Source organism: Odocoileus virginianus, chromosome 1 (genome assembly GCF_023699985.2).
Source record: "Odocoileus virginianus isolate 20LAN1187 ecotype Illinois chromosome 1, Ovbor_1.2, whole genome shotgun sequence".
Taxonomy (NCBI): domain Eukaryota; kingdom Metazoa; phylum Chordata; class Mammalia; order Artiodactyla; family Cervidae; genus Odocoileus; species Odocoileus virginianus.
In genome coordinates this window covers 70,025,350-70,050,518 of record NC_069674.1, presented here as the reverse complement: position 1 = coordinate 70,050,518, position 25,169 = coordinate 70,025,350, and the positions used below count along the sequence as shown (strand labels likewise).

General features: G+C 38.3%; 1 protein-coding gene across 3 annotated transcripts in view; it reads right to left on the bottom strand.

The window, feature by feature from the left end:
- Window positions 1–25,169, bottom strand: part of RELN (reelin) — a 534,275-nt gene extending 509,106 nt beyond the window's left edge. For all 3 annotated transcript variants that reach the window (XM_070469617.1, XM_070469611.1, XM_070469614.1), the window contains exon 1: window positions 24,656–25,169. In XM_070469617.1, the coding sequence (XP_070325718.1) occupies window positions 24,656–24,881 (226 nt within the window). In that variant the 5' untranslated portion in view covers window positions 24,882–25,169. The remainder of the gene's footprint in view (window positions 1–24,655) is intronic.

The window sequence follows — 25,169 nt, the reverse complement described above, 5'->3', positions numbered from 1 at the left end:
GCAGCCCAGAATGACCCTTTTGAAAGGAGGAAATTAGATGGTGTCGCTCATTCATTCAAAACCCTCCAAAAGATTTCCTTACATTCAAGCCCTTATGAAAGCCCATGAAACTGTACAGTATCTTCTCTATCTTTCCCTCATTTTCCTAACCTCCCTCTACTATCTAGTGCCCAGACACACTATCTACCCTTCCTGTGACTCTAATACAGAGGCAGGCTCCTATATGTTTACTGTTGCTTCTGCCTGGAAAGCTCTTCCTCAATATAGGTGCAGAGCTCGTACCCTCATCTCCTTCAAGCTTTTACTCAAAAGTCAGCTTCTCAGGGAAAGCCTTCCTCCTCACACCCCACCTTCAGATGTTCCTTATCCCCCTTCCCTGCCTTTTCTTTTCCTTAGTTTTATTTTTCTCATCTAATATATTTTTATTTATATATTTTCATATTTTCTGACTCCCTCATCTTGGCTATAATCTCCATAAGGCTGCAAAGTTTCTGGTGTATTAGATGAGTAAATGATTAAGTCAATGAATAAAACAGTAGAATCTTCTCTAAATAAAACTAGTTCCAAAAGCAGAACCAGAGTGACCAAGTGCTGGCAAAAAACTAAAGCATATATTAAATGTGCCTACCTATTCTATCTTCACTTAAATTTGTGCATGAGAATGTCTCAATATATGTATATGTGTGTGTAAACTGTGAAGATTCTTATGAATAAGTGAAGTTAACACTCTGATATGGCCCCCCAAAATCCTTGTGTGTGTATATATAAAGTACTGTAAATTGTTTCCTAAAGATTAGAAACAGTGGTGCCAATGTAACTCATAAAGAGCACTGCTATAATGTGCCTTCCTCAAATATACGCTGATTTTACTCTTTAGAAATCACTAACAAGCTTGGGTAAGCTTTTATAGATAGCTGGTATTTTGAAGGAAAGTGAACACAAGAGGGATATGTAAATTGTTAGGGCGGATGAATTTCTTTAAGCATGAATGTGGACTACATGTTTGGTCAGCACAGTGCTAATGAACAGGGGAATTTAAAATATTGCTTGTACAGGAAATACAAGATAGAAAACATGTCTGTTTATAGACTGCTGTGTTCTCAGCTAATTGAGAACTGTGCTCTAAGATAAACACATGAAAATTTTTTGAGAGAATACAGAAGAAAGATATTCTATAACTGTTCCAGGTCCTCAAAAAGAACCAACCCATTTTTTCCCCCAAACTGTATCTATTCAATATATTTTAAGTGTTAAGGAACACAAAATTTATCTTTAAAATATATAATTGGCAATAGCTATCCAAGAAATATTTTGATCTAAATATTTTTGTGTTACTTATTGAGCAACTAAACTGCAGCTCAGAAATCACAAACTGATAAATTTATGTCTCTACCCACCCTATTTTCTATCATTTATATTCTTCTAGCACATAATAATGGAGAAGGAAATGGCAGCCCACTCCCGTGTTCTTGCCTAGAGAATCCCAGGGATGGAGGAGCCTGGTGGGCTGCCGTCTGTGGGGTCGCGCAGAGTCGGACACGACTGAAGCGGCTTAGCAGCAGCAGCAGCAGCACATAATAAATAGTAAAATGGTCAAGATGAGATCAAAAAAAGAAAATCTAATAGCTGATTGGGTAATGCATTTACTAGGTGCCAGGTAATTCACTCATGCATGGTGGAAAATGCTGCAGTTTTGCAAACACAAGAACAAAGCAAACATAAACATAAGATGCTGCTGAACTACTTTCTAGGGACTGTTTTTTTAACTTTGCTTTATGACATACATATCAAAGCAATTCATGATGTGAGTCCAAGCTCCAGAAATCATCCTCAGGGATTTGAGGTCTTCTCTCCCACTTAATCGGACACGACTGAGCAACTGAACTGAACTGAACTGAACTCCCACTTAATAGCTCTATGACCTTCATGCCTCAGTCTCTCCTGTAAAATGTACTTAAGAGTATCGCCTCACAGAGTTGCGAAAATTAAATGGGACAATGTAGATAAAGTACTTAACAAAGTATCTATAAATAGGAAGTATGGAGTAAATATTAGCTACTTTTTAATAACAGTAGCATTTAAGTTCTGAGTTCCGGAAACACATCTATCTATCTAGAAGGGGTCTCTCTTATCTCTCTTTCTATCACAACAAAATTAAAGTTCTTATTTTATACTGTTTGACAGAAATCATAGCAACATTTTTTGGATCCATCTCCTAAAGCAAAAGAAACAAAAGTAAAATAAAACAAATGGGCTCTAATTAAACTTAAAAGCTTATGCACAACAAAGAAAATCATTGACAAAATGAAAAGACCTTCATCCCAACTTCCAAAATACATACTGGCTTCCCCCCACGCCTTGTAATGGCCCTTACTCCCTGAACTCCTTCCCATACACTGCTCTCAATACACACACACACACACACACACACACGCCCTTCTACAACTTACCAGACCCTTCCCCTTCTGTCGTCCCATCCCCATCCCCACCTTTCCCAGCTGCTTCCCTCTCTCTGTTCCTTACGCTCCTTATCTGCCTTTCCAACCGCCACCAGGTGTGATGTGCCTCCACTGACAGCCAGCTCTGTGCCGTAAACAGGTGGCCTGCCACAAACTCACTGCCCCAAGGCACCGCACCACTAGGAGATTTTAGCTCTGGAGAACACAAAATGTTCACAGAAACACAAAGGAGAAAAGAGGACATCTCCTAAAAGATATTTCAAGGCAGATGTCTTCGAAATACTCCATTCAGAAGTCATCATAAGTATGCGTGTAAGTGTGTGTGTGTGTGTGTGTGTGTGTATGTATATACTAGATAGAAAGACTAATAAATTCATGAGCCTTCCAATACCAAAACATAACAGGACAACTAAAAATTAGTCTGAATGTCAGAGAATGCATTTTAAAATGGTAATCTAACCAGAAAGGATAGAAAGTAAATTAGAATAAAAATTTATAACTTCATTTTTATAATAAAGAAAGCTACTATGATTAGATGATAGAAAAACTTCTGAATGCAGCTGTGAAAATGAGGCAAAATCAGCAATAATAGAAAATTTCTAAGGTCATAATACCCTAAACCAGTGAAGAGAATGGGGTAAGGCTAAGAAAAAGTGCGGTATTGTCAGGTTGGTTAGAGGCAGAAACACAGATAGCCAGTGGCAGAAGTCAGCCAGTGATGGCAATGATAAGACAATCTGAAGACTGAGCAACGCTGCAGCTGCCTTATGCAGGATATTCTTTCCCTCTTTCCCTCTCCTTCTGCTTGCGTCTTTTTTCTTCCCTCTCCATTCTCTTTTCTGTTATGTCTGTCTCTCTCTGCTCCTTCTCTTTCCTCTGTCTTTGCTTTATTCCCTCTTCCCACCCTGCCTTTCCTTCATAATTAGCTACATTCATAAGGCAGAGCTTAAAACTAGACGATGATGATACTGATGACATTAATGATGGTAACAGCAACATTGCCCTACATTTCTGTATCACTTTACAAATTACAAAACATTTCCACATAATGATTTATCACCCTCTCAAGTAAGTAAAGCCAGTATTTTAATCCCCAGTGAATAAACAAATAAAGGTTTAAATGAAGTTCACATCACTGGTTATCTAGTCTAGGAGTTTTCATAGACATTATCTCTTTTTTGTTATCAAAATAACCTTATGGCTACAAACCCACTTGAGTATACTGGCTATCCCTAGGCTGCTCAGGTGGGTTGTGGATGGGAGTACCATTGGTTGGGGGAAAAGGAAGCTTTTTAGTATCACTGTTGTTTTCTTTTAAAAATCTAAGTATATGCCACAAATATTAATATGTATTATGTCTATGTGGCAATAAACTGATTGCCTTTTATGGGTTGGTTTCACATCCAGATCTCAGGCACCGGCATTCATTCACTATCGAGGACGAGCTGGTACCCTGTGAGAAATAACTGAGGAGGAACAGAGGAATCCATTATGTGACACCAGTGAGTGGGTGGTCCCATTCTCAGTTGTCCCAGCAGAAAACTAGTGTGAAATGAGTGCAATTTTGTGGTAGTTTGAGCATTCTTTGACATTGCCTTTCTTCAGGATTGCAATGGAAACTGACCTTTTCCAGTCCTGAGGCCACTGCTCAGTTTTCCAAATTTTCTGGCATATTGGGTGCAGCACTTTTACAGCATCATCTTTTTGAAATAGCTATTAAAATTGGCTATTTGAAATAGCTCAACTGGAATCCCATCACCTCCACTAGCTTTGTTTGTAGTCATGTTTCCCAAGGTCCACTTGACTTCAAATTCCAGGATGTCTGGCTCTTAGGTGAGTGATCACACCATCATGATTATCTGGGTCATGAAGATCTTTTTTGTACAGTTCTTCTTAATCTCTTCTGTTTCTGTTAGGTCCCTTATATTTCTGTCTTTTATTGAGCTCATCTTTGCATGAAATGTACCCTTGGTATCTCTAATTTTCTTGAAGAGACCTCTAGTCTTTCCCATTCAATTGCTTCCCTCTATTTCTTTGCACTGATCACTGAGAAAGGCTTTCTTATCTCTCCTCAGTATTCTTTGGAACTCTGCATTCAAAGGGATATATTTTTCCTTTTCTCCTTTGCTTTTTGCTTCTCTTCTTTTCACAGCTATTTGTAAGGCCCTAATTACCTGTTGGAAATACTTTTTTTCTCCAGTTCAGTTTTTAGTCACTCAGTGGTGTCCGACTCTTTGCAACCCAATGGACTACAGCACGCCAGGCCTCCCTGTCCATCACCAACTCTTAGAGTTTACTCAAACTCATGTCCATCAAGTTGGTGATGCCATCCAACCACCTCATCCACTGTCATCCCCTTCTCCTCCCACCTTCAATCTTTCCCAGCATCAGGATCTTTTCAAATGAGTCAGTTCTTCACATCAGGTGGTTAAAGTATTGGAGTTTCAGCATCAGTCCTTCCAATGAATATTCAGGACTGATTTCTGATAGGATGGAATGGTTGGATCTCCTTGCTGTCTGAGGGACTCTTAAGATTCTCCAACACCACAGTTCAAAAGCATCAATTCTTTAGCACTCAGCTTTCTTTACAGTCCAACTCTCACATCCATACGTGACTACTGGAAAACCATAGCTTTGACTAGGCAGACCTTTGCTGGCAAAGTAATGTCTCTGTTTTTTCATGTGCTGTCTAGGTTGGTCATAACTTTTCTTCCAAGGAGCAAGCATTTTTTAATTTCATGGCTGCAGTCACCATCTGCAGTGATTTTGGAGCCCCCCAAAATAAAGTCTATCACTGTTTCCATTGCTTCCCCATTTATTTGCCATGAGGTGATGGGACTAGATGCCATGATCTTAGTTTTCTGAATGTTGAGTTTTAAGCCAACTTTTTTCTTCTCTTTCACTTTCATCAAGAGGCTCTTTAGTTCTTCTTTGCTTTCTGACATTGACATAAGTGTGGTGTCATCTGCATATCTGAGGTTATTGACATTTCTCCCGGAAATCTTGATTCCAGCCTGTGCTTCATCCAGCCCAGCGTTTCTTATGATGTATTCTGCATATAAGTTAAATAAGCAGGGTGACAATATACAGCCTTGATGTACTCCTTTTCCTATTTGGAGCCAGTCTGCTTTTCCATGTCCAGTTCTAAATGTTGCTTCCTGACCTGTATACAGATTTCTCAGGTGGCACATCAAGTGGTCTGGGATTCCCATCTCTTTAAGAATTTCCAAAGTTTGTTGTGATCCACACAGTCAAAGGCTTTGGCATAGTCAATAAAGCAGAAATAGATGTTTTATGGAACTCTCTTGCTTTTCTGATGATCCAGTGGATGTTGGCAATTTGATCTGTGGTTTCTTTGCCTTTTCTAAATCCAGCTTGAATATCTGGAAGTTCACAGTTCACGTACTGTTGAAGCCTGCCTTGGAGAATTTTGAGCATTACTTTACTAGCGTGTGAAATGAGTGCAATTGCCTGGTAGTTTGAGCATACTTTGGCATTGCCTTTCTTTGGGATTGGAATGAAAACTGACCTTTTCCAGTCCTGTGGCCACTGTTGAATTTTCCCAATTTGCTGACATACTGAGTGCGGCACTTTCACAGCATCATCTTTCAGGATTTGAAATAGCTCAACTGGAATTCCATCACCTCCACTAGCTTTGTTTGTAGTCATGTTTCCCAAGGTCCACTTGACTTCAAATTCCAGGACGTCTGGCTCTAGGTGAGTGATCACACCATCGTGATTATCTGGGTCATGAAGATGTTTTTGTACAGTTCTTCTGTGTATTCTTGCCACCTCTTCTTAATATCTTCTGCTTCTGTTAAGTCCATACCATTTCTGTTCTTTATTGTGCCCATATTTGCATGAAATTTTCCCTTGGTATCTCTTATTTTCTTAAAGAGATCTCTAGTCTTTCCCATTCTATTGTTTTCCTTTTTTTTCCAGCAAGATGTAAAATTAAGTTGTTGTGATCCCTCCCTGGTTCATATGCAATTTGTCTTCTTCCTCCATCCTTTCTTATTCATTTTCTGAGTGCTTTAAAAGTGCCTCCTAAAAATGGAAAAAAATTGACCTTTCCAAATATTGGTAAAAACATTCAGAGAGCTCAATAAAACACCTACATGCAAAATATATAAAATTCAATAGCATTCCTATATACTAGAAATGGTCACTTAGAAGATGTACTGTAAAAGATCACTTGCCCTATAGAATAAAATACTTAAGAATTAGTGGTTAAGAAAAGAGAATTAGTAGAAAGAAAATGTTCTCTTCAGGGAATGGTCGTGAGGAAACTGACAGAACACATAGGAAAACATTATATCAGCACCACACTTCCCAGACATGAAAGAAGTCCAACTGATGTGAGAATTAAATGCAAATACAAAATGACTAAGAGAGAATATAAGAATGTTTTTGTAATCTGAGGGTTCAGGAAGCTTTTCGTATGCATGACACTAAAGGACGAAATCATGCGATACTGATTGCAGCTAACATTTGTCAGCTTATTATATACCAAATATATCTCACTATGTCATGTCACAATGTAAGTCTTCCTTTTACATACAATGAAAGGGGACTTAGAGATGTTAAGTAACTTTCACAGCAGTGTATACAGTCAACCTTCATTATTCAGATTCCATGTTTGTTAATTCACCTGCTCTCTAACATTTACTTGTAACTCCAAAAGCAATACTTACAGCACTTTCACAGTCATTCACATGCACAGAGTGGCAAAAAATTTGAGTCACCTAACAAGCACAGTTGAGGTTGAACAAGGCAAGTGTCTGCCTTTTAATTTCAACTCTCGTACTGTAAACAAGTATCTTTTTCAAGTTCTATTTAGCCACATTTTCACACTTCTGTGCTTTTTGTTGGTGATTTCGCTGCTGAAAATGCAATCCGCCCCCCCCCGCCCCGCCCACACACACACACAGTGCTGGAGTGCTGTCCAGTGCTCCTAAGAGCAAGAAGGCTGGGATGTGTCCAAGAGAGAAAATACGTTTACGGTGAATTATAGTACTGCTGGCCATGAGTTCAATGTTAATGAATCAGCAATGTATATTCAATAAGGTGTCTTTAAACAGAAACACACATAAAACATGTATTGATCTGTTATGAAAATGTGACCAGAGGCTCACAGGAATCTAACTCTGTATTTCTTCTAGGAACCACAGTTCTGTATTTAATTCAGTATTCCCAGAGATGTTATAGAATAAAACCATCACATATAATGAGAATCAACTATTAAAACAAAGTAGCAGAGTCAGGACTACAATTCAGGTATGTCTGATTCCAGAGATCACACACTGAAAAGAGAAGACAACAGATTGGGTTGACCATATAAAAAGCAAAAGATAAAGAACAAAACTGGGGAAAAATACTCATAACATTTATTACAAAGGATGACTAACATTAATAAAGATTTCTTTAAACCAATATGAAAATGGGGAACTTTAAAACAGAAAAATGAGTAAAGAATCTAACACACAAAAGATTACATATATAATCAGTTATGAGACATACAAAAGTCTTCTACCCTTCTAATAATCAAAGAAGCAAAAATAAAATAACTTAAAAATACTATTTTTCAAACTGATAGTTTAGTGAATACTAAAAATAATTGTATCACTGAGTACTGAGGTGTGTGTGTGTGTGTGTGTGTGTGTGCAGATAGGTTGCTGGGCAATGTGTAAACTAATATAATCTTTTTGGAGAACAATTTGACAGTAGGTATTAGTATTTTAGTGTTCTTAATAGGTTTTGAGCCAGAAATATCAGTTTTAGTTATTTATACTGTAAGAATATTTGCACATCAGTGAGTGATAAACATGAATTTAAAAAAGACTCTTGCAATTTTGTATTTAATCCAAACTTGAGTATAATATTAAAGGGAATTAAAAACAGCTGCTGTTGTTGTTCAGTCGCTGTCATGTCCAAATCTTTGCAACCCCACTGACTATAGCATGCCAGGCTTCTCTGTCCTTCACTATCTCCCTGAGTTTGCTCAAACTTATGTCCATTGAGTTGGTGATACCATCCAACCATTTCATCCTCTGTCACCCCATTCTCCTTCTACCCTCTATTTTTCCCAGCATCAGGGTTCTTTTCCAATGAGTTAGCTCTTCACATTAGGTGGCCAAAGTATTACAGCTTCCATTTCAGCGTCAGTCCTTCCAACAAACATTCACAGTTGATTTCCTTGAGGACTGACTGGTTTGATCTCCCTGCTGTCCAAGGGACTCTCAAGAGTCTTTTCCAGCTGAACCTTCTACAGCTGACTCTTGAACAACAAGGGGCTGGGGCACCTATTCCCTACTCAGTTGAAAATCCACGCATAACTCTATACTTGGTTTGCTATATCCATGGTTCTGTATCTGTAGATTCAACCAGCCTCAGAACACATGGTACAGCAGTACATACTATACTTATTGAAAAAATCCACATAAGTGGACCCATTCAGTTCAAAGCCATGCTGTATGTCAGCATGTCAACTGTATGTTTGTATACACCCATACAATATAATACTATGTATTCACTAAAAAAGATGAGCTCTGCAATTATTGCATGATACTGAAAATAAAAGCTGAGTGAAAAAAAGCCAATGGGTAGGTATAGTTTGATCCCATTTCGGTCTGAATGTAGATATCCAGGCAAAACATATGACTGCTTATAAGCAAGAGATTATATTTAGAGATACCTTCCTCTCTCACACTGCAAGGATTCAGTCCTGAGGACCACCTCAAAGAGGATTTCACTGGTTCACGTAACTTAATTTGCTAAATTTTCCCACTGAGTATTGCCTAGAATTACAGGGCAAAGAGGTGTGGTATTATCTCCCCGAAATGCACTGGCAGGACTGGAATGCAGGTGAGGTATAGGAAGATTCCATGTCACAACTGCTGGCAGCAGTCACCTGATTTCTGTTTAGAATAGAGGGGGCAGTCATCCACTATGGATTCCTGAAGTTTAACACCACTAGATTTAGGGAGAAAGGAGGCCATGATGAGCTACAGCATCACTGTCAGACAGAAGCTTACCCCCACAAAAAAAAAGATAAAATGAAGTCTGAGAGTAACAGAAGCAGCTTGAGAGCTAAATTAGAAAGAACAAGAAACGTACACACTTTGCATTTCATGTGTGGGCACTTCTGGTTTATTAACATTTTATTTGATAAAAGAGAAGGTAGATACTTCATACGCTGCTAATGTATGTAGGCATAAGATAATATATATGTGATACAAGATTGGATAGAAATGCTTTTATGATTGGCACTCAGAAAAGGTACCATCAGCAAAAGAGTAGTTCCTGATGTCAGCAATTTCTGATCCCATGATCTCACAGTTGACAGTATTAGAATCCCAAAAAGAATTCTGTGCAGGAGAGTGAGCTAAATCCTGTTGGAAAAAAGCAAAGGTTCCCTGAAAGGCTTAAGTAAAGGCACCTGACATTTGCATGCCACAACCATGGTCAGCAGCAATAATTCAATACACATAGTATACGGGACAGCTTTTTCAAAAGCATTTTGAATAGTGGCTAAGACAAACCAGGTAATGGCAGAATGCTACTGTATCAACAGAGAGTCCTTTGTGATTCTGGGGGATCCACTTGCCCCACAAGAAAAGAAACATAAACAAATGAAATCAATGTACTAACAATGCATAGAATTATGATAATCTATAATTTAAAATAGGATAGAAAAAATATTTATGCAAATATTTATCTTGTCTCTGAGTAGGAAAAGACTCCCCAAGCACAAAAGCAATATGAGAGAACAAAAGAAACAAAAATATATTTGTTTTCATAAATTTACTAACATAGTCTATAAATAAAAATTCATGACAAAAATGAAAATAAAACCACAATGGCAGCAGGGGGGCGGGGGGAGAATTGTGCCAAATTTAGAAAGATGTATAAAAATATTCACCATAGTGTTTAAAACACTGAAAACAAAATGAAACTGACAAAAATGTCAAACATTTATAAATTTATAAATTATGCTATAGCCATTCAATAAAGTATTATGCCTGTCTTAGAATTATATATATTTTGAAAAATATCAATAAAATGAGCACATAACGCTAAGAGAAAAAAGATTATAAATCCTATTTGTCAATATAGATCTGTTTACTCACAGGAAAAAGAGTGTCAGCAAGTGCATGACAATAGTAATACCTAACATTTTCTGTGCCAGGCACTGTGTTGCTCTTTATATGTACTCTCTCACTAAAGTTTCATAACAAACCCATGAGCCGGGTATTATCATCACTGCTATTTTTCGGAAGGGAAAACTGAGACACAGAGAGGTGAGATCACTTGGTCAAGGCCATAAAGCTTGAAAGTGCAAAGTCCAGAATGAACCAGTTCATGTGCCGTCCACAACCATAAATTCCTAAGAGCTAAGGTTCCTCCGATTTCAAAGGGTACTTTATAAATTAAAGTACCCACACATATCAGAAATAGAATGGGAGAAAGAATCTTCAATCTTATCTATAAGAGGAAGCAATTCTCACTAACAACTCCTGGCAACATTCGTGTTGAAATCCGTAATTCATGTTTGGAACCTCTGATGCTCTCAACTTACAAGGTATCAATAAATCAAATGTGATGAAAAGCCAGAATTCTCAGTTGTTGTTCCCTTCATATATTCATCACTGCCCAAATAGAGTTCTCTTCAAAGATGAAATCTTTTGAGAAATCTTTTGTTTCCTTTTTTTGTGTGTTTTCTTTAAGGTTCCTACATATCTGTTGAGTACGAAGCCAAGCTATTTCGGTCTCTGTTCTTCCCATTATTTATTCCCATTCAGATGAAAATTTAAATGCAAACTATCTACCCATTCATCAAAATTGCTTCAAATTTATTTATGGTGCAGCACAGAGGAGCTTCTGGGAATAAGAGCTTCAAGTCTATTATAGTTTCTATTAATAATTGTAGTCACTAATTGCTATGAGAACTTTTTTGGATAAGCTAACATATAGTTAAAGCAAAGCCAGTCCAACAGACTACTATAAATAGAGTTGCATAGTCTCAGAAAAGTCATGAGAATGTTGTAAGTTTGGAGGGTGGGAAAGTAGAAACATGGTTTTTACATTTTTTTAAACATTGTTATCATGGATTCAAAAGGCCAAATTGTACTCACAAATCCATTTTTTATAAATTTTCTTCTTGATTATTTTGAATATCACTTTCACATAACAATTTTAAACATAATTGAAATTAGGGTTCTCAAGTGCTATTTTTGCTGATTAACTCATTATATCAAAATGTTTTACATGCCTGCTATAAGCTAGGCACTATCCTAGGCACAGGAAACAGCGCAGCAAACAAAACAGACAGAAATCCCTGCCTTGGTGGAACTTAAAGGAACTGTTCTGAGGGTCACGGCAAGCAAACAAGGTAAAGAGTAAACTACATAGGCGATGATAACGCCGATGAAGTAAAATAAAGCAGTCCACAGGGATATGGAATACTGGGGAGGGGGGGAGACTAAGCTTTAAAGACTATAAAAGCAAAAGCTAAGCAAAGTCGCTCAGTCGTGTTTGACTCTGCAACCCCATGGGCTGTGGCCTACCAGGCTCCTCTGTCCACGGGATTCTCCAGGCAAGAATACTGGAGTGGGTTGCCATTTCCTTCTCCAGGGGATCTTCCCGACCCAGGAATCGAACCCAGATCTCCCGCACTGCAGGCAGACGCTTTACCCTCTGAGCCACCAGGGAAGGAGAGGCTCAGTGAAAAAGGGATGTTTGAAGCCACACCTGAATCAGGAAGGGACGGAGCATGGGGCTATCTGGGGAACAGCATGCTAGAAAGGGGAACAGACAGTACAAAGGTTCTGAGACAGAACTGAGCCCTTTATGTGTTTGAAGAACATAAAAGAGGCCCACATAATTTCAGAGGAAGAGTAAGAGGAAAGTTAGTAAGATATGAGGTCAGAAAAGATACAATGGGACCAGGTGCTATGGGCCTTCAAGGCCATGCCAAGGATTTTCTCTTTTTCTCAGGAAGAAGGGGAACAACAAAACAGATGGATAGAATTACAAAAGATTTTATCTTTCAAATTCAGGCAATACTGTTGGGAAAACAGAGGCAGACCTAGAGCTGTTCCAGGCAACTTGGTGGATTGGATGGTTGTCCTAGGTGTGGAGCAGAGGGCTGGTTTGAACCAAATCACTCTGGCGGCTGTGTTAAGACTAGAATGAAGGTGATAAGCAGTGAAGCAGAAGTGCTCAGCAGCCTGCTGTAATCCAGGTGTGAGGGGGCGGTGGCCATGGCAGATTCTGGGTGTGTATTAACGTGAAGCTAGCTGGACTTGGGACCAGCTGTGGAATGTTAGGGAAAGAACAGTTTGGGGACTGAACAACTATAATGACTCAGTTGGCAAAAAAGGAGATGAGGAGACTAGAGGAGAAGCTACTCTGGGGGTGGCAGGGTTAGAGGAAATAAGAGGCTCATTTGGGGGTATATTAAGTTTGAGATGCCAGTAGACATCCAAGTGGAGATACTGACTGGGGTTTAAGAGAGAGGAATTCACCAAGTCAGGAAAGAGTCACCAACATACTGGTGGCACTTAAAGCATCATAATGGATGGCATCCTTGGGGAGATAGGGCAGATGAAATAGAGAAAAGGAGAAAGGACAGAACCCTGGGTGCCCCAACACCACAGAGAGAAGGAGGAGAAGAATAAAGGGCAAAAAACGACCGAGACATTTTGACATCTTCCTAGTGAAAAACAGGATGGTTTGTCTACAGCAATGCATGAAGGCAGAGGCATATACTCATTAATTTACCTTCAATATTCCCTTATAGATCATTGAATCTAAGATTCCTCAGGGACTGAGGTAGAGAGAAAAGTATATACATCTCAGAGAACACGGGTTTCTTGTACAAGGATAGGCAGTCTGTATTGCAGTGTGCAGCTCTGAAAAGAGAATCAGACACTTTTATAAGAACACAAAAGCATGGTAAGTCACTTTTAGGTTGGATCTATATCCATAATAAAAAGATAATTCTGTCCCTCGATACTTGCCCTCAAAACATCGCTAAAATCTTCACATATAATGAAGAATGTAATAGGACCCCAAAGAACACTGCTTCTCCATATGGCCTGTGTGTCAATACTTTCCCAGAAGTCATTTTACACTTTTTTCTCCCCTTACACATGTATCGTGAATATTGTTGCACTCATCTGTTGTTTCTGCCTGCCTTACACTCATTTCTCCTTCTTTGGTGTAACAGAACCTCAATTTTCCTTCAGAAAGAGATAACCCTCTGATCTTAACATCCATCTCAGTGGGATGGCCATAGCCCAGGTCAGTCAATGAAACTTGTGGTCCCAGGAATTAGAATTCATTGACAACAAGAAAGCAAAGGAGTTGGAGAGGTTCCATCCAAGCTGTGGGGCCAGAAAAGACTGAAAATGGGGGTGAGGGGTGGATAAAGTCTTAAAAAGTCAGAAAATCATGATTCTTACCACCATGATTCCTTTAGCAGTTGACTCCCTGTTCCATGATACTCCATCATCATTTCTAAATCTAATGTCTGGATTTTCCTTCCATTCTAAACCACTTCCTATTAATGAATTCCTTTAGCCCATGTTAGCCAGAACTAGTTTCTGTGGCTGGCAGTCAGGGTACTCTGGCGCACCTGCCCTTCTCCAAACTGTACAGCTCTGTGGTAGCTCATAATAAAACTTATAAATCTTCACGTGGGTCCATGTCACAACATAAGTAAAAATAAAGGTTTAGAGGCTATTGTAACCAAAACAAAAGCTGAAGAATCATTTGGTAATATTTCAATAGCAAATCTAAATTCCAATATAAACCTTTTACTGACAAATACTTTTAAGAAGAAACATTCTTTCTATTCACTGGAAATATCTGTCTTTAATTAACCAAAGTAATGAACTTTGTTTTTTACCATTTGTTTCTATAAGATGAAAACCAAGCCTGTACCTCGCTCAAAATTTCCTCCTCTTTCATGTTTGCAGGGCCTCCATGTTTTTCATTATATTGTAGAAATACGTGGGAACACCTGGCATAGCTGAGACAGGACAAACTTGTCTAGACGTGCAAAAATCACTCAGCAATGTGGGTCAAATCAATTAAGTGTTATTTTAACAATTGTAAAGAGCTTGATCTCCAGAGCATTTGCATTTTACTTCAACGGATACAGATAGGTATCCCTTGGGTACTCATTAGTGATACCAATCTTGAATTTTAATTTATTGTAGTTTTCTGTACGTTTAAAATGCTTCATGATTCATTTGGAATTGAAGTGTCTGCCTCTTTGAGAGAAATATTCACAGTTTACCTGTATCAGGTCAGGTCACCCAGTAACTAGCCTCTGGGCTTCCTACACCACCCTGGAGGCTCACGGATCTGCCATTAGAGCTACAACTCAGCACAGCTCACCGGAGAATGCTAAACAGAGAGATGATCTGCTCTGTCCTGCCTGAGGAAAGAAATGATCTCTATGTGGACGTTCTCTACACTTTTTGATAATAGCTTTATAAGGCTCCTGTCCTTTTGTTAATGTCCAATGAAGCAAATTTTTCTCCCCCAGTGAAAGCATAAGCCTTCCTCCCTTCAGGCCCTCTGTGGTTTGACACAGGAAGCTCCCAGCCTGAATCTGTCTTCCACTCTGATTTAGCTTCCACCAGGGGTCGTGGCTCTCCATTCAGATCTGATGACAAACTTTAGGATAAATTATAATGGTGACAAATCAGGAAACACTGGTATTACTACCATAATTCATGTGTCACCTCACCTGGTTGCCACCAAACCTCCAGTTGACCTCTGCCCTCCTTGGTAGGAGGTGAATTAATTTGGGGACAAGGGCAGGAGACGATGCTTAGCCCTTTTCCCCCTCATTCAAATAAGTTCAATAGGAAGTAATATTTAAAAATCTGATTCACATCTGAAAAATAATCCTACAAAGGCAAGTACAAAGCACCTCCTAATTCCACTGGTGTCTCTGTCACTGCGAGAGCACATCTCTGACAAGCAAGGTCAGACACTGCACAGCGTTCTGGACTGTCACCAGGACTTTCATTGTGAAGCCCATCACTCAACTTCACAGGCTCTACCCACAGACTGGTAACACTTAAAGGAAATTCCTAAAGAAAGAAATATGTTACAAATAGATGAACTTCAATGAAAATCTTTTAAAATGTCTTTACATCTAAATTTACAGTTCTCCTCTTGTATTCATGTCCTACTCAAGTTCTAACAGTGAGTCAGAGAAGAAATTCCCTATTTACTTGAAAATCTTCACTAAAATTACATTCATCAAAATGTTAATAAATTTTAGCAAAATTTGCAAATCACTTTCTCATATTTCTATTCATGATCATAGTTTAAAAGCATGTTAACTCTTTTAAGTCAACAGTATACTAAATTATATCTTTGCTTTGTGCTTTATCTGGAAGGTGATTCTAGTCAAGGAATATTTAGGACTATAAAATCCTGGTCTTGACTGGCATGGATATAATCTTTCTGGTTTCATTTTGCAGTCTTTATTTTAAATAACAAAATTAGCTTTCACTTTTCCTTATTTTCCCTCTGTTAAAATGTCTTTTGTTATGTTTCGTTACTATCCCTTTCTTGAAATAATTCTCATTTCTAAAAATAAATGCATATTAGATAAAAATATGGGTTCTGAAGCAAGACAGACTGAGCACTCTTGCATAAGTTTTATGATCTTGGGCAAAACACTTATTTTTCTGTGACTGAGTTTTTACATCCAGAAAAGGATAGCAATACCCACCTGAGATTCCTGCAAAAATTACATGAATTAACATACATAAAGCATATAGATCAGTACCTGACATATTCTAAGGGCTTCTTTAGGGCTTGCTATTGTTAATGTTGCTGTTATTAATTTATTCCTAAGTTCCTGAATTACCTTTCTAAAAATTTTTTGATAGTATCAGTGCCAGGAATGGGAATATGAATCCATCTTTCAAAAAAAACAAAAAAAGGCCTACAACCAACTAATTTCCTTATATTCCTCTATCACAAACACTGGACATGTAACATTTTTTGCAGGATGAGGTTACAGGAAGTGTTTACATGAAAAAAGGAAGTAAGAGAAGATCTGGAACTATGATCATAGGATATTTCAACATTCATAACAAAGGTGGCCTAACCAAAAAGATTACATGTTCCTAAAGGTAAGGCTGAGATGCCTGTTTCCTCTGTCAATATGCAGCAAGCAAGAGAGAAATGACAATATTGGATTTGGTCCTAGAGACTGAGCCAGACATAACAAACAAGGTTAAGGTTGGGGCAGAGCTCATGTTCACAACCATGTCACACATCTAAGTATTTTAAGTGTCAACAGGATTTACATACAGTGATACTGCATTTTAGAGAGAAAGGACTGACAGGAAATAAAGTTTAAAACAAACTCACTAGCATAAATTATCAGTTACAAGAAACTCCAGAAATTGAAGGTCGAGCACGGGTTACCTTCTCAAAACATCAGTAAAAAGTTAGCATACAATGCACTCTTTTGCCACCTGCAGAAGTATTAACAGTACATCTTGAAGGAAACTCTGAAAATGTACCATCAAAAGTATCTTACTAAATATCGTGGTTCCATCAATGTGACCAAAAGCAATGCTATGGGAGAACCGGAGCACTTCAGAGCTCAATACAAGAATTGGGACAAATCTAAAAGAGAATGCAAAATGGATCATTTATGCATTTAGAAGAAATATTTAGAATTACACAGGGGCAAGTAATAAGAACTTGACTGATTTCTCTTATGATACAAGAAGTCCATTAGAGGTATTCCAGGGCTGATACAGCTGTTCAAGGTATAAACTTTGACTGCATAGAGCATTTTCTAGTAAAGGGATGGTCTCTATCATCACCTCAGTCACCTCAAGTTATTTCCTTCAGTTCCTGCTGAACTCCTTGTCCACCACCATTATCTTGCTCAGTAGTGCCTGGCTCTTTATGACCCCATGGATTGCACTCCACCAGGCTCCTCTGTCCATGGAATTTTTCAGGCAAGAATACAGTTGTAGCATGTAGGATCTAGTTTCTGACTATAGATCCAACCAAGGGTTCCCTGCATTGGGAGTGTGGAGTCTTGAGTCACTTGACCAGTACGAAAGTCCCTAAAATAGGTTTTAATGAAGAAAGACTGTGGAACTTACCCCAGAGCAACACACCTCCCTTCTGGACTCCCAATCTAGTGTTTGTGCCAAGGTCTCTACCCTCTTTATAACCTGTTAAGTGCCAGGTACCCTGAAAGGTGGCATCACTATTTCATAGCTATGCAACTGTTAGGAGTCTTAGCAAAGAGACTAGAAAGTAAAGGATATCACTTGAGGTGACTGAGGTGATGATAGAAACAGTCCATCCCTTTATTAGAAAAGTCTCTATGAACTCAAGCATTCAAGACATCAAATCAACCTGCCTTTTAGAGTTAAGCTAATTCAGTGTGCATTTTCCTAAACTGTACCTCTTCCTCATGGTGTGTGTACATATATATTTATATACATATGCTTCCATGCACAGACTTCTGATTCTGCAGTTTGACTTCATAGCTGACAGTGGGGAAAGTAGCTGATTCAGAATTAAACAGCTACTGGTTTGAAAGTTCTTCTGAGAGATTTTACAGTGTAGGAGGAAGAACCTACTTTCCTATTAGGAATAACTATCCTCTGATTTTTAAAAAGGGCAAGTGCATGTCACAGAAAGATGAAGCTATTTTTTGAGAGAAATACAAGAGCCAACTCATCCACTTTTATTATTATAAATATCCAATGAATAAAATACACAGTAATTATACACTGTATGTATACTAATATTTTTCATGTTATAGAGGAGAGAAAAGAGGTTGAGATAGTGACAGTAAATCTGAAAGGAAGAAAGAGAAAGAATTAAAGGAGCAAAGAAATCAAGTTTTGAAGCAAGAAAGAAGAAGGAAGAGGAGAGGGAAGACAAGGCCCTGTGATGTGAAGGGAAAGAGCAAAAGAATAAAGAAAATGAAAAAAAAAAATAGGAGGAGGAAGACGGGGGACATGGGAGAAAACAGGTGAGATACAGGTGGAAAGAGACAGGAGCAGAGCAGGAAAGGCAGAGAATGAGGATTCCGAGGTAAGCGTAGCACTTATTGGTAAACCACCATCACTCCTTCTTCATGTCCCTTGGTATGCGGGCACCAGCATACATCAATAACCAGGACTATTTGAAACACTCATGAGTTCTCATATAGTTTCAAAGAGTCCTTTAATCAATAAAATTTAATTTGTTTCCCAAAGTTTTATGTTTCTAAGGAAAGCTAAATTAGCATTAAAAGACAACCTGGGTTTTCAATGTTTACTTGGGAACCTCATAACTCCTGTAACTCTCTTTTTGTGGCATTCAAAAGCTATCTAATTATATTTTTTGAATAATAGAGCTGTCTTAAGCCACAAATCAACATCTGTACATTTGCAGTGATCCTTCTATACACCCCCAAATCCAGTTACTACACTTAGCTCCTACAGGACATCAAATAAAAAGGAAAAGTATGTGTAGTTTTAGAGAAGCACATGTTAGAAATAATTGGTTAACCCATAGGCACAGCATTCAACCCTTCAGAAGCTCTACCTTCAATGAGATGGGCATGGCAGATGACCACAGCAAAAATTACTCTCTAAGCTACACAACAGACACCAAAGTGAGATCACCTCACGTGGAATTTCCTGAGAGCCAAGAATAATTTTTTTTAAATATACCATTATTGTGTTTGAACAGTCATTAATAAATCTTTGTATCTGAAAATTCAGTTCCAATTTCTGAAAATGTGTTTTTAATACTTCTTTAAGTTTAATAAGATTGATACAGCTTTATTATTTTATAAATAACTTTAAAATCAGTGGGATAGGAGAGGGGTGGATTAATCACCCAAGTTATCCTTGAAGCCAAAACATTTAGGTAAACGAATTTTCTTTATCATATGTGTGTTATGTTATCACCCAATTATAGTTCAAAGCAGTTCTTTGCACATTGAGTCTACACATTCTAACCAAAAGCACTGAGTGTAGGGAGGGTTATCCATTTTTTTCTATTTTTATATGACATAAAGAATTTTTTAAAAGAAGAAAGAGCTTTATATTTTTGTGTGAAAATATATACAAGATTTTTTTAATGCCAGTGTTTAAAAAGTACCAGTGAAAGTACCAATACTCACTTATGCTTTTCCAGTGTAAAGGTTACCTGAAATATATTTCAAATATACATGCACTAGCGACTATCTGTGAACATTAAAGACACAATAAATAACTGTCAAGGTGTCATCTGAAGTCATTGGAAGAATAAGTACGGCTTAATATGCAACATATCCTAAATAACTAATAATGTAAGATTTCCAGGTCATCTATAGGGTTGACCAATTCCAGACAGGGGAATAATAAATCAAAGATAAGTTGAATGAAACTAATTTTTGGAAAAAAATGTGAAAACACCTATCATTTTTTAAAGGTGAAAAGACTAATTTATTGGAATAAATGGTCCTGTAAAAAATATACAATTACAATGATACAAATTTCATTCTTTACCATTTTTGATGAAAACAAAAATAATAGTTTAAAATAAAGATTCATAAAAAGTAGAGGAAAATATTCTAATTAAATAATTTCTAGTAATGTAGTGCTAAGAACATCTGCCTAAATTAGATGTTCTCAATTATGATTCTAAAGACCTAATTTTTTGAAACTGACACAGGGAATATACATTAAATCAACATTTATATGATTTAAGAAACAATCTGAACCACATCAGTAAAATATATTTGAAATAAGTTGTAGAGCACAAGATGAAATATAAGACAAGTAGAGAAAAATGCTTTAAAATGTTCAGTTTTCATAGTTATATACAAGCAGGACACAGATGCAGTTCACTTATAAATTGCATTTGACAAATGATTCTGAGTTTAAATATGCTGATTCCAGAGTTAGAGACATATAAAGAACAAATATCTACTCACCCAATCAATAATTAGCAATAGCAGATTGCTATTAATTCAAATAATTATTGATTCAAATAATTAGTTCAAATAATTGCTAATTCAAATAGTTGCAATATTAATTCAAATCATTGTTATTTAATTAAAAATTTTTAAAAAATCATTCCCTTGAAAGAAAGTTAATCTGGAGTATACTACCAAAAATTGTATCTGACATACATATCATTCTAGTACTTGAAAAGTCATTATATTGCACTGCCTTTGGATGGTGATTTTTAAATGGCAACCAGTTGATTCCAGAACACATTTAATACAATACCAATAATGGTTACAACAAAATACCCTAAATACTTTATCCTGATTTTATCTTTTTTACATAAACATTCTGTTTTAGCAGTTGAAATTGGTTTTCCCACACACTCCACAATATGATTAAATAAACAACAAAATGAAAATGTAGGACGGAAGAACCACCAGTAGTTATACCGATTTTACAAAATACAATCAAATCCCCTTTATAAAGCATCATGCTTTATTACCTAATTCAGTTCTGCTTAAAACAGATTTTTTTCCTCTATCAATATTTTAGAGCATATTTTTCACTGTATTGGAACATTTCCCCCACCTTATGCCACTGTAATAATGGGTATTCTAGTCTTTTTAGAAATTCAGATAAATTGTCTCATGGAAGCTCAGGCACTTTTCACAGACTCATTTACTTAGGCTTTCACAGATAATGTGGGTTTTTTTTTTTCTCTCTTATATCTGACCTTTCCTTTCTGATGACTGAATAAAGCCCATCCTGTGAGTAGGCATTTTCTTATTACAGGATGTCAGGTTTATCCAAGTCTTTCTAGTTCAAAATATACTATCTGTCTGCTCAATAATGCCCAAATTCTTTTAAACAAAAAGGGAAAAACATCTTTCCACAGTTGTAATTAAGACTGTGGGAGAATAAAACATTGACAAGTCACATTCACTACAAATTGGTTGGAGGAGGAGGTTTAAACAAAAGCCTAAGGAGTCGGGGTGAAGAAGAGGGATTATTGGGGGAAAGAAAAGGTGCAGACATCAACTCAATCTTTGCTTGTTTCACAATCCTGCCCTGGCCCTTAGGAGAAGGAGCAGTGAACTGCCAGGTGTGGCTGGGGAAGAGAATGGTTACCTGACTGGACCATCTAGGTTTCCATTTCCTATTTTCCCATCATTTGCAATTTTCTACCAAAAAAAAAGAAATTAAGGTATGGTCCTGGAAACCATGCTGTGGAAATTGACCATATTTGGAGATTTGTGCAAAAAAAGGAAATTCTAGGAAAAATTGCTCCGACCCTGAGACTTTTCTAATTCAATATGATATACATACACAAACATTATATTGCTAAGTATACAACCATAACCTCTTACTGCTGAGTTTCTAAACTCATCATGCAAAGACATCATGGCTCATTGTGACTAACGATGCCTTCTCAAGAAAGTCATAGACAACAGATTTAAAAGATACAAGATGCTGACAACAGAGGTACCAAGTGATCAAGTGATGAGAATTAGTAGAGCTTCCAAAACTGTAAACAGATGAATACACTACTTAACAATGGGAATATCTGACAATTCTGTTAGATACACAAATTTCAAATTCTTTGTATTGTATTTTTGTTGGTTTTTTTTTTCAAAAGATTTTCAACAAAAATCTTTAAACAAATACGACACATACAGAGACCTGTAATATTGAACGCTGATATTTGCCTCTCCATCTCATATTCTGTCACAGACACAAGTCTCAGAGGGTAGCTGCCACAGCCTGATCTCCAGTCATGTTCTGTGTTAGGTAGCACTACACACACTAGCTCTGTCTCAATGTATTCTTCTAGGTAAAAAAGTAACAGTCATCAGCTACACCCCAAAACCATTCCCTTAAATGCTGAGTTCAGTGTAAACCATGGATAAGATAGAGTTTTCCTGACATAACTTACATTTTCAAGATTTAAAAAATTAGAAATAAAGTCTCAAGCTAATATTTTGTATTTCTTAGTTTAAAAAAAAATGGCCAAATAACCTCTTAAGCTAACCACAACAGTATATTAGGTTAAAATTTCTTACCATCAGTTCAATTCTTAAATAGATGTTACATAATTAATTTTAAACATTAATTTCCCAAAGTCTATAAGAAAAGACATGTATAAGCATCATTTCATTTTTAAACAGTTCTTCTACCTGTAGAAAATTTTACAAGGAAAAACTTACTAAGGACTATAGCTATAGCCAGTTTCAAAATCTAAATATTTGACAAAACAGGTAATAGGAATTTAAAATCCTACAAAAACCATTCACAAAGTTTAGAATGATTTGATCATCTTAAACTTACACAATAAAATTTCTCTATCTTTTCTAGTGATGGAAGAGGTAGAAATAGAGACTTTCCCACACAATATGCAACTTGAAGTGTTACACTGCAATCTTACTCTCTATCATCCATTTCTTTTCAGACTTAGAATGTGATTATGGTCAGTCTTAGGCTGACTTACATTTGCTAGTTCATAGCAAAAGCAAAGGCTATGTCATATTTTGGTATTTTTAAGTTTTCTATGCTGGCACCTTACAAAAGATATGGAAACAGAGGGGGCAGAAATGAGGCTTTGTATTATCACAGGTCTTCTGTCACAACCTGACAACCACATATTTTAGCCCAGCCTTGACTCTCTTACCTACCACTCTCACTTACAGTTAATACCAGGCAAACACCTTCACTAAGGCTCACACCAAGTGACAGGTTCAATCCATTGGTCTTTGGGTGAGGTCTGAACTGCCATCATATTGGCTGGTCCTTTTTCTTAAAAGATTCTCATGAACTCAGGAAAACATCAGACTGTTTTTGAGAAAAGAGTAAGCACAGTAAGTGCTTTAAAAGAGGGGACTAGTTACAGAAAATTAAAATTCCAAAGTCTGAAATTCCACCAAATCAGACTTCTGCTTTACAGACTAGGCTGCCACCATGCCACAAGAAAGCTGTAAAAGCACTATTTTAAATCTCTAGTAAGCATTTAGACTAAATATTTTAAAGCTGATATGAAGGGTTTTTTAAAATAGAAAACTTAAGGTTTCTTATCATTTTTATATCCATGTTTATCTGAAATGCCAGCTGCTCCGTGGATTATCTCCTCCTATGCCAATAATTATTAGCCCACAAGAGACGGACACTGTAACATGAAATCACTAGCCAACAGTTTCTATTTAGTTGGGTATCAGTATTTTTGCCTTGAGATTCTAATTAAATAGTGACTGATGCCGCTTAAAAGCGCCATGGAAGTGAAATTATCCAGAAGTTCCAGCGGAAATAATAGAAAATAGACAATATCTTATTTTCCCACATACTCCATTTACTAGCTTAAAACATAAAAAATGCACGCACTACACAACATTCTATTGCTTGCAGCTAAATTGTACCTCTTCGATCATGTTTAATTTTGATGAAGGGCTCCATAATGATCCTTTTTCAAAAGGTACCTTTAAATTATAAGGAACTTCCAGTCCCTACCTGGAAATTAAAGCTGTGCAGATTAAAAAGACATAATCATTAATAAACATCATAGAGATCATTCTAGAAAGAAAAGGCACGTTAAAGTAAGAGGAGACTCAGAAAAAAACACACCATTTCCCGACATTTTCAACGCCACTTTAGAATAGAGCGCTGGAAAGAGCCGCTCCCTGTCAAGAGGGCCATTTACTCTGAAGGAACCGAGAAGGACCCCTGGCTGAGGAGCTGCGGGAAGTTTGCGGCGGGCGGGCGACTGGCGGGGCGGCTGCGGACCCAGGCGCGTCAATCTGTCATCAGCGGGTCCGCAAAGCCTAGCGCCACTCGGCTGCCCTGCAGGGGGAAAGAGAGCAGGACAAAGGTCTGGAATCCAAGGACTCGGGTTAAGGAAACAAGAGGCGCGAATTCATTCAAGTGTCAGCTGTCAGAACCACGAGTGTGGAGGACCGGATTTTCTGGCCTTTCCCTGCCCAGAACCAGCTCCTCTCGGGGAGACGCGTGAGGGGAGAGTGCGGAGTCGGGGTGGGGGGCGACCGGTGAATAAATTCTAACTCGCAACTCTCTCCCCCACTAAGTTTGTTTTCTCTCCCTCCTCCGAGCGCAAAGCTGAGGTAAGGTTTGTCATGGTTCAGGTTTAAATGGCCCCTGGGAAGAAGGAAAGCAGTACAAAGCTGCGCTGGCCGGTGAGAGCGGAGATGCTGAGGTACCTACCATGGTATTCTTGTCCCGGAACGTAGTAGGTGGGGTGGCCCGCAATGTGCAGGGAAATGAGCACCTCGCCCTGCTCCCCATCTCCTTCCAGCTCCCCGTGGTGAGTGCACAGGAAAAAGAATGGCGAAAAGCGGGGGTAATAGCCCACCGCCGCGCGCGCCCTCAGCGTCGCCCCCAGCAACAGCGCCAGGAGGAAAGTCCACGGGGCCCAGGAACTGCGCTCCATGCCGCCGCCGCGCGCCCCGAGCGCCGGTCTCTCATTCAGTTTTGGAGGCGCCGGGACCGAGTAGCCGCTTAGAGAGAATGCGAGAAGGCGGCGGACGCGGGAGAGCGGGCGCGGGCGCCGAGCCCCGCCGGGAAGTTCCGCGGGAGACCGCTGCTCCCAAAGTTTCTTTGGCCCGCGGGAGCGCGGGGCCGGGCTGCGGGCGCCGGGAGCGGGACGGTCGCTGCCTCGGTGCGCCGCCGCCGCCTCTGCGCGACGCCCCTCGGCCAGGCCTGGGAAAGCTCCCGCCCC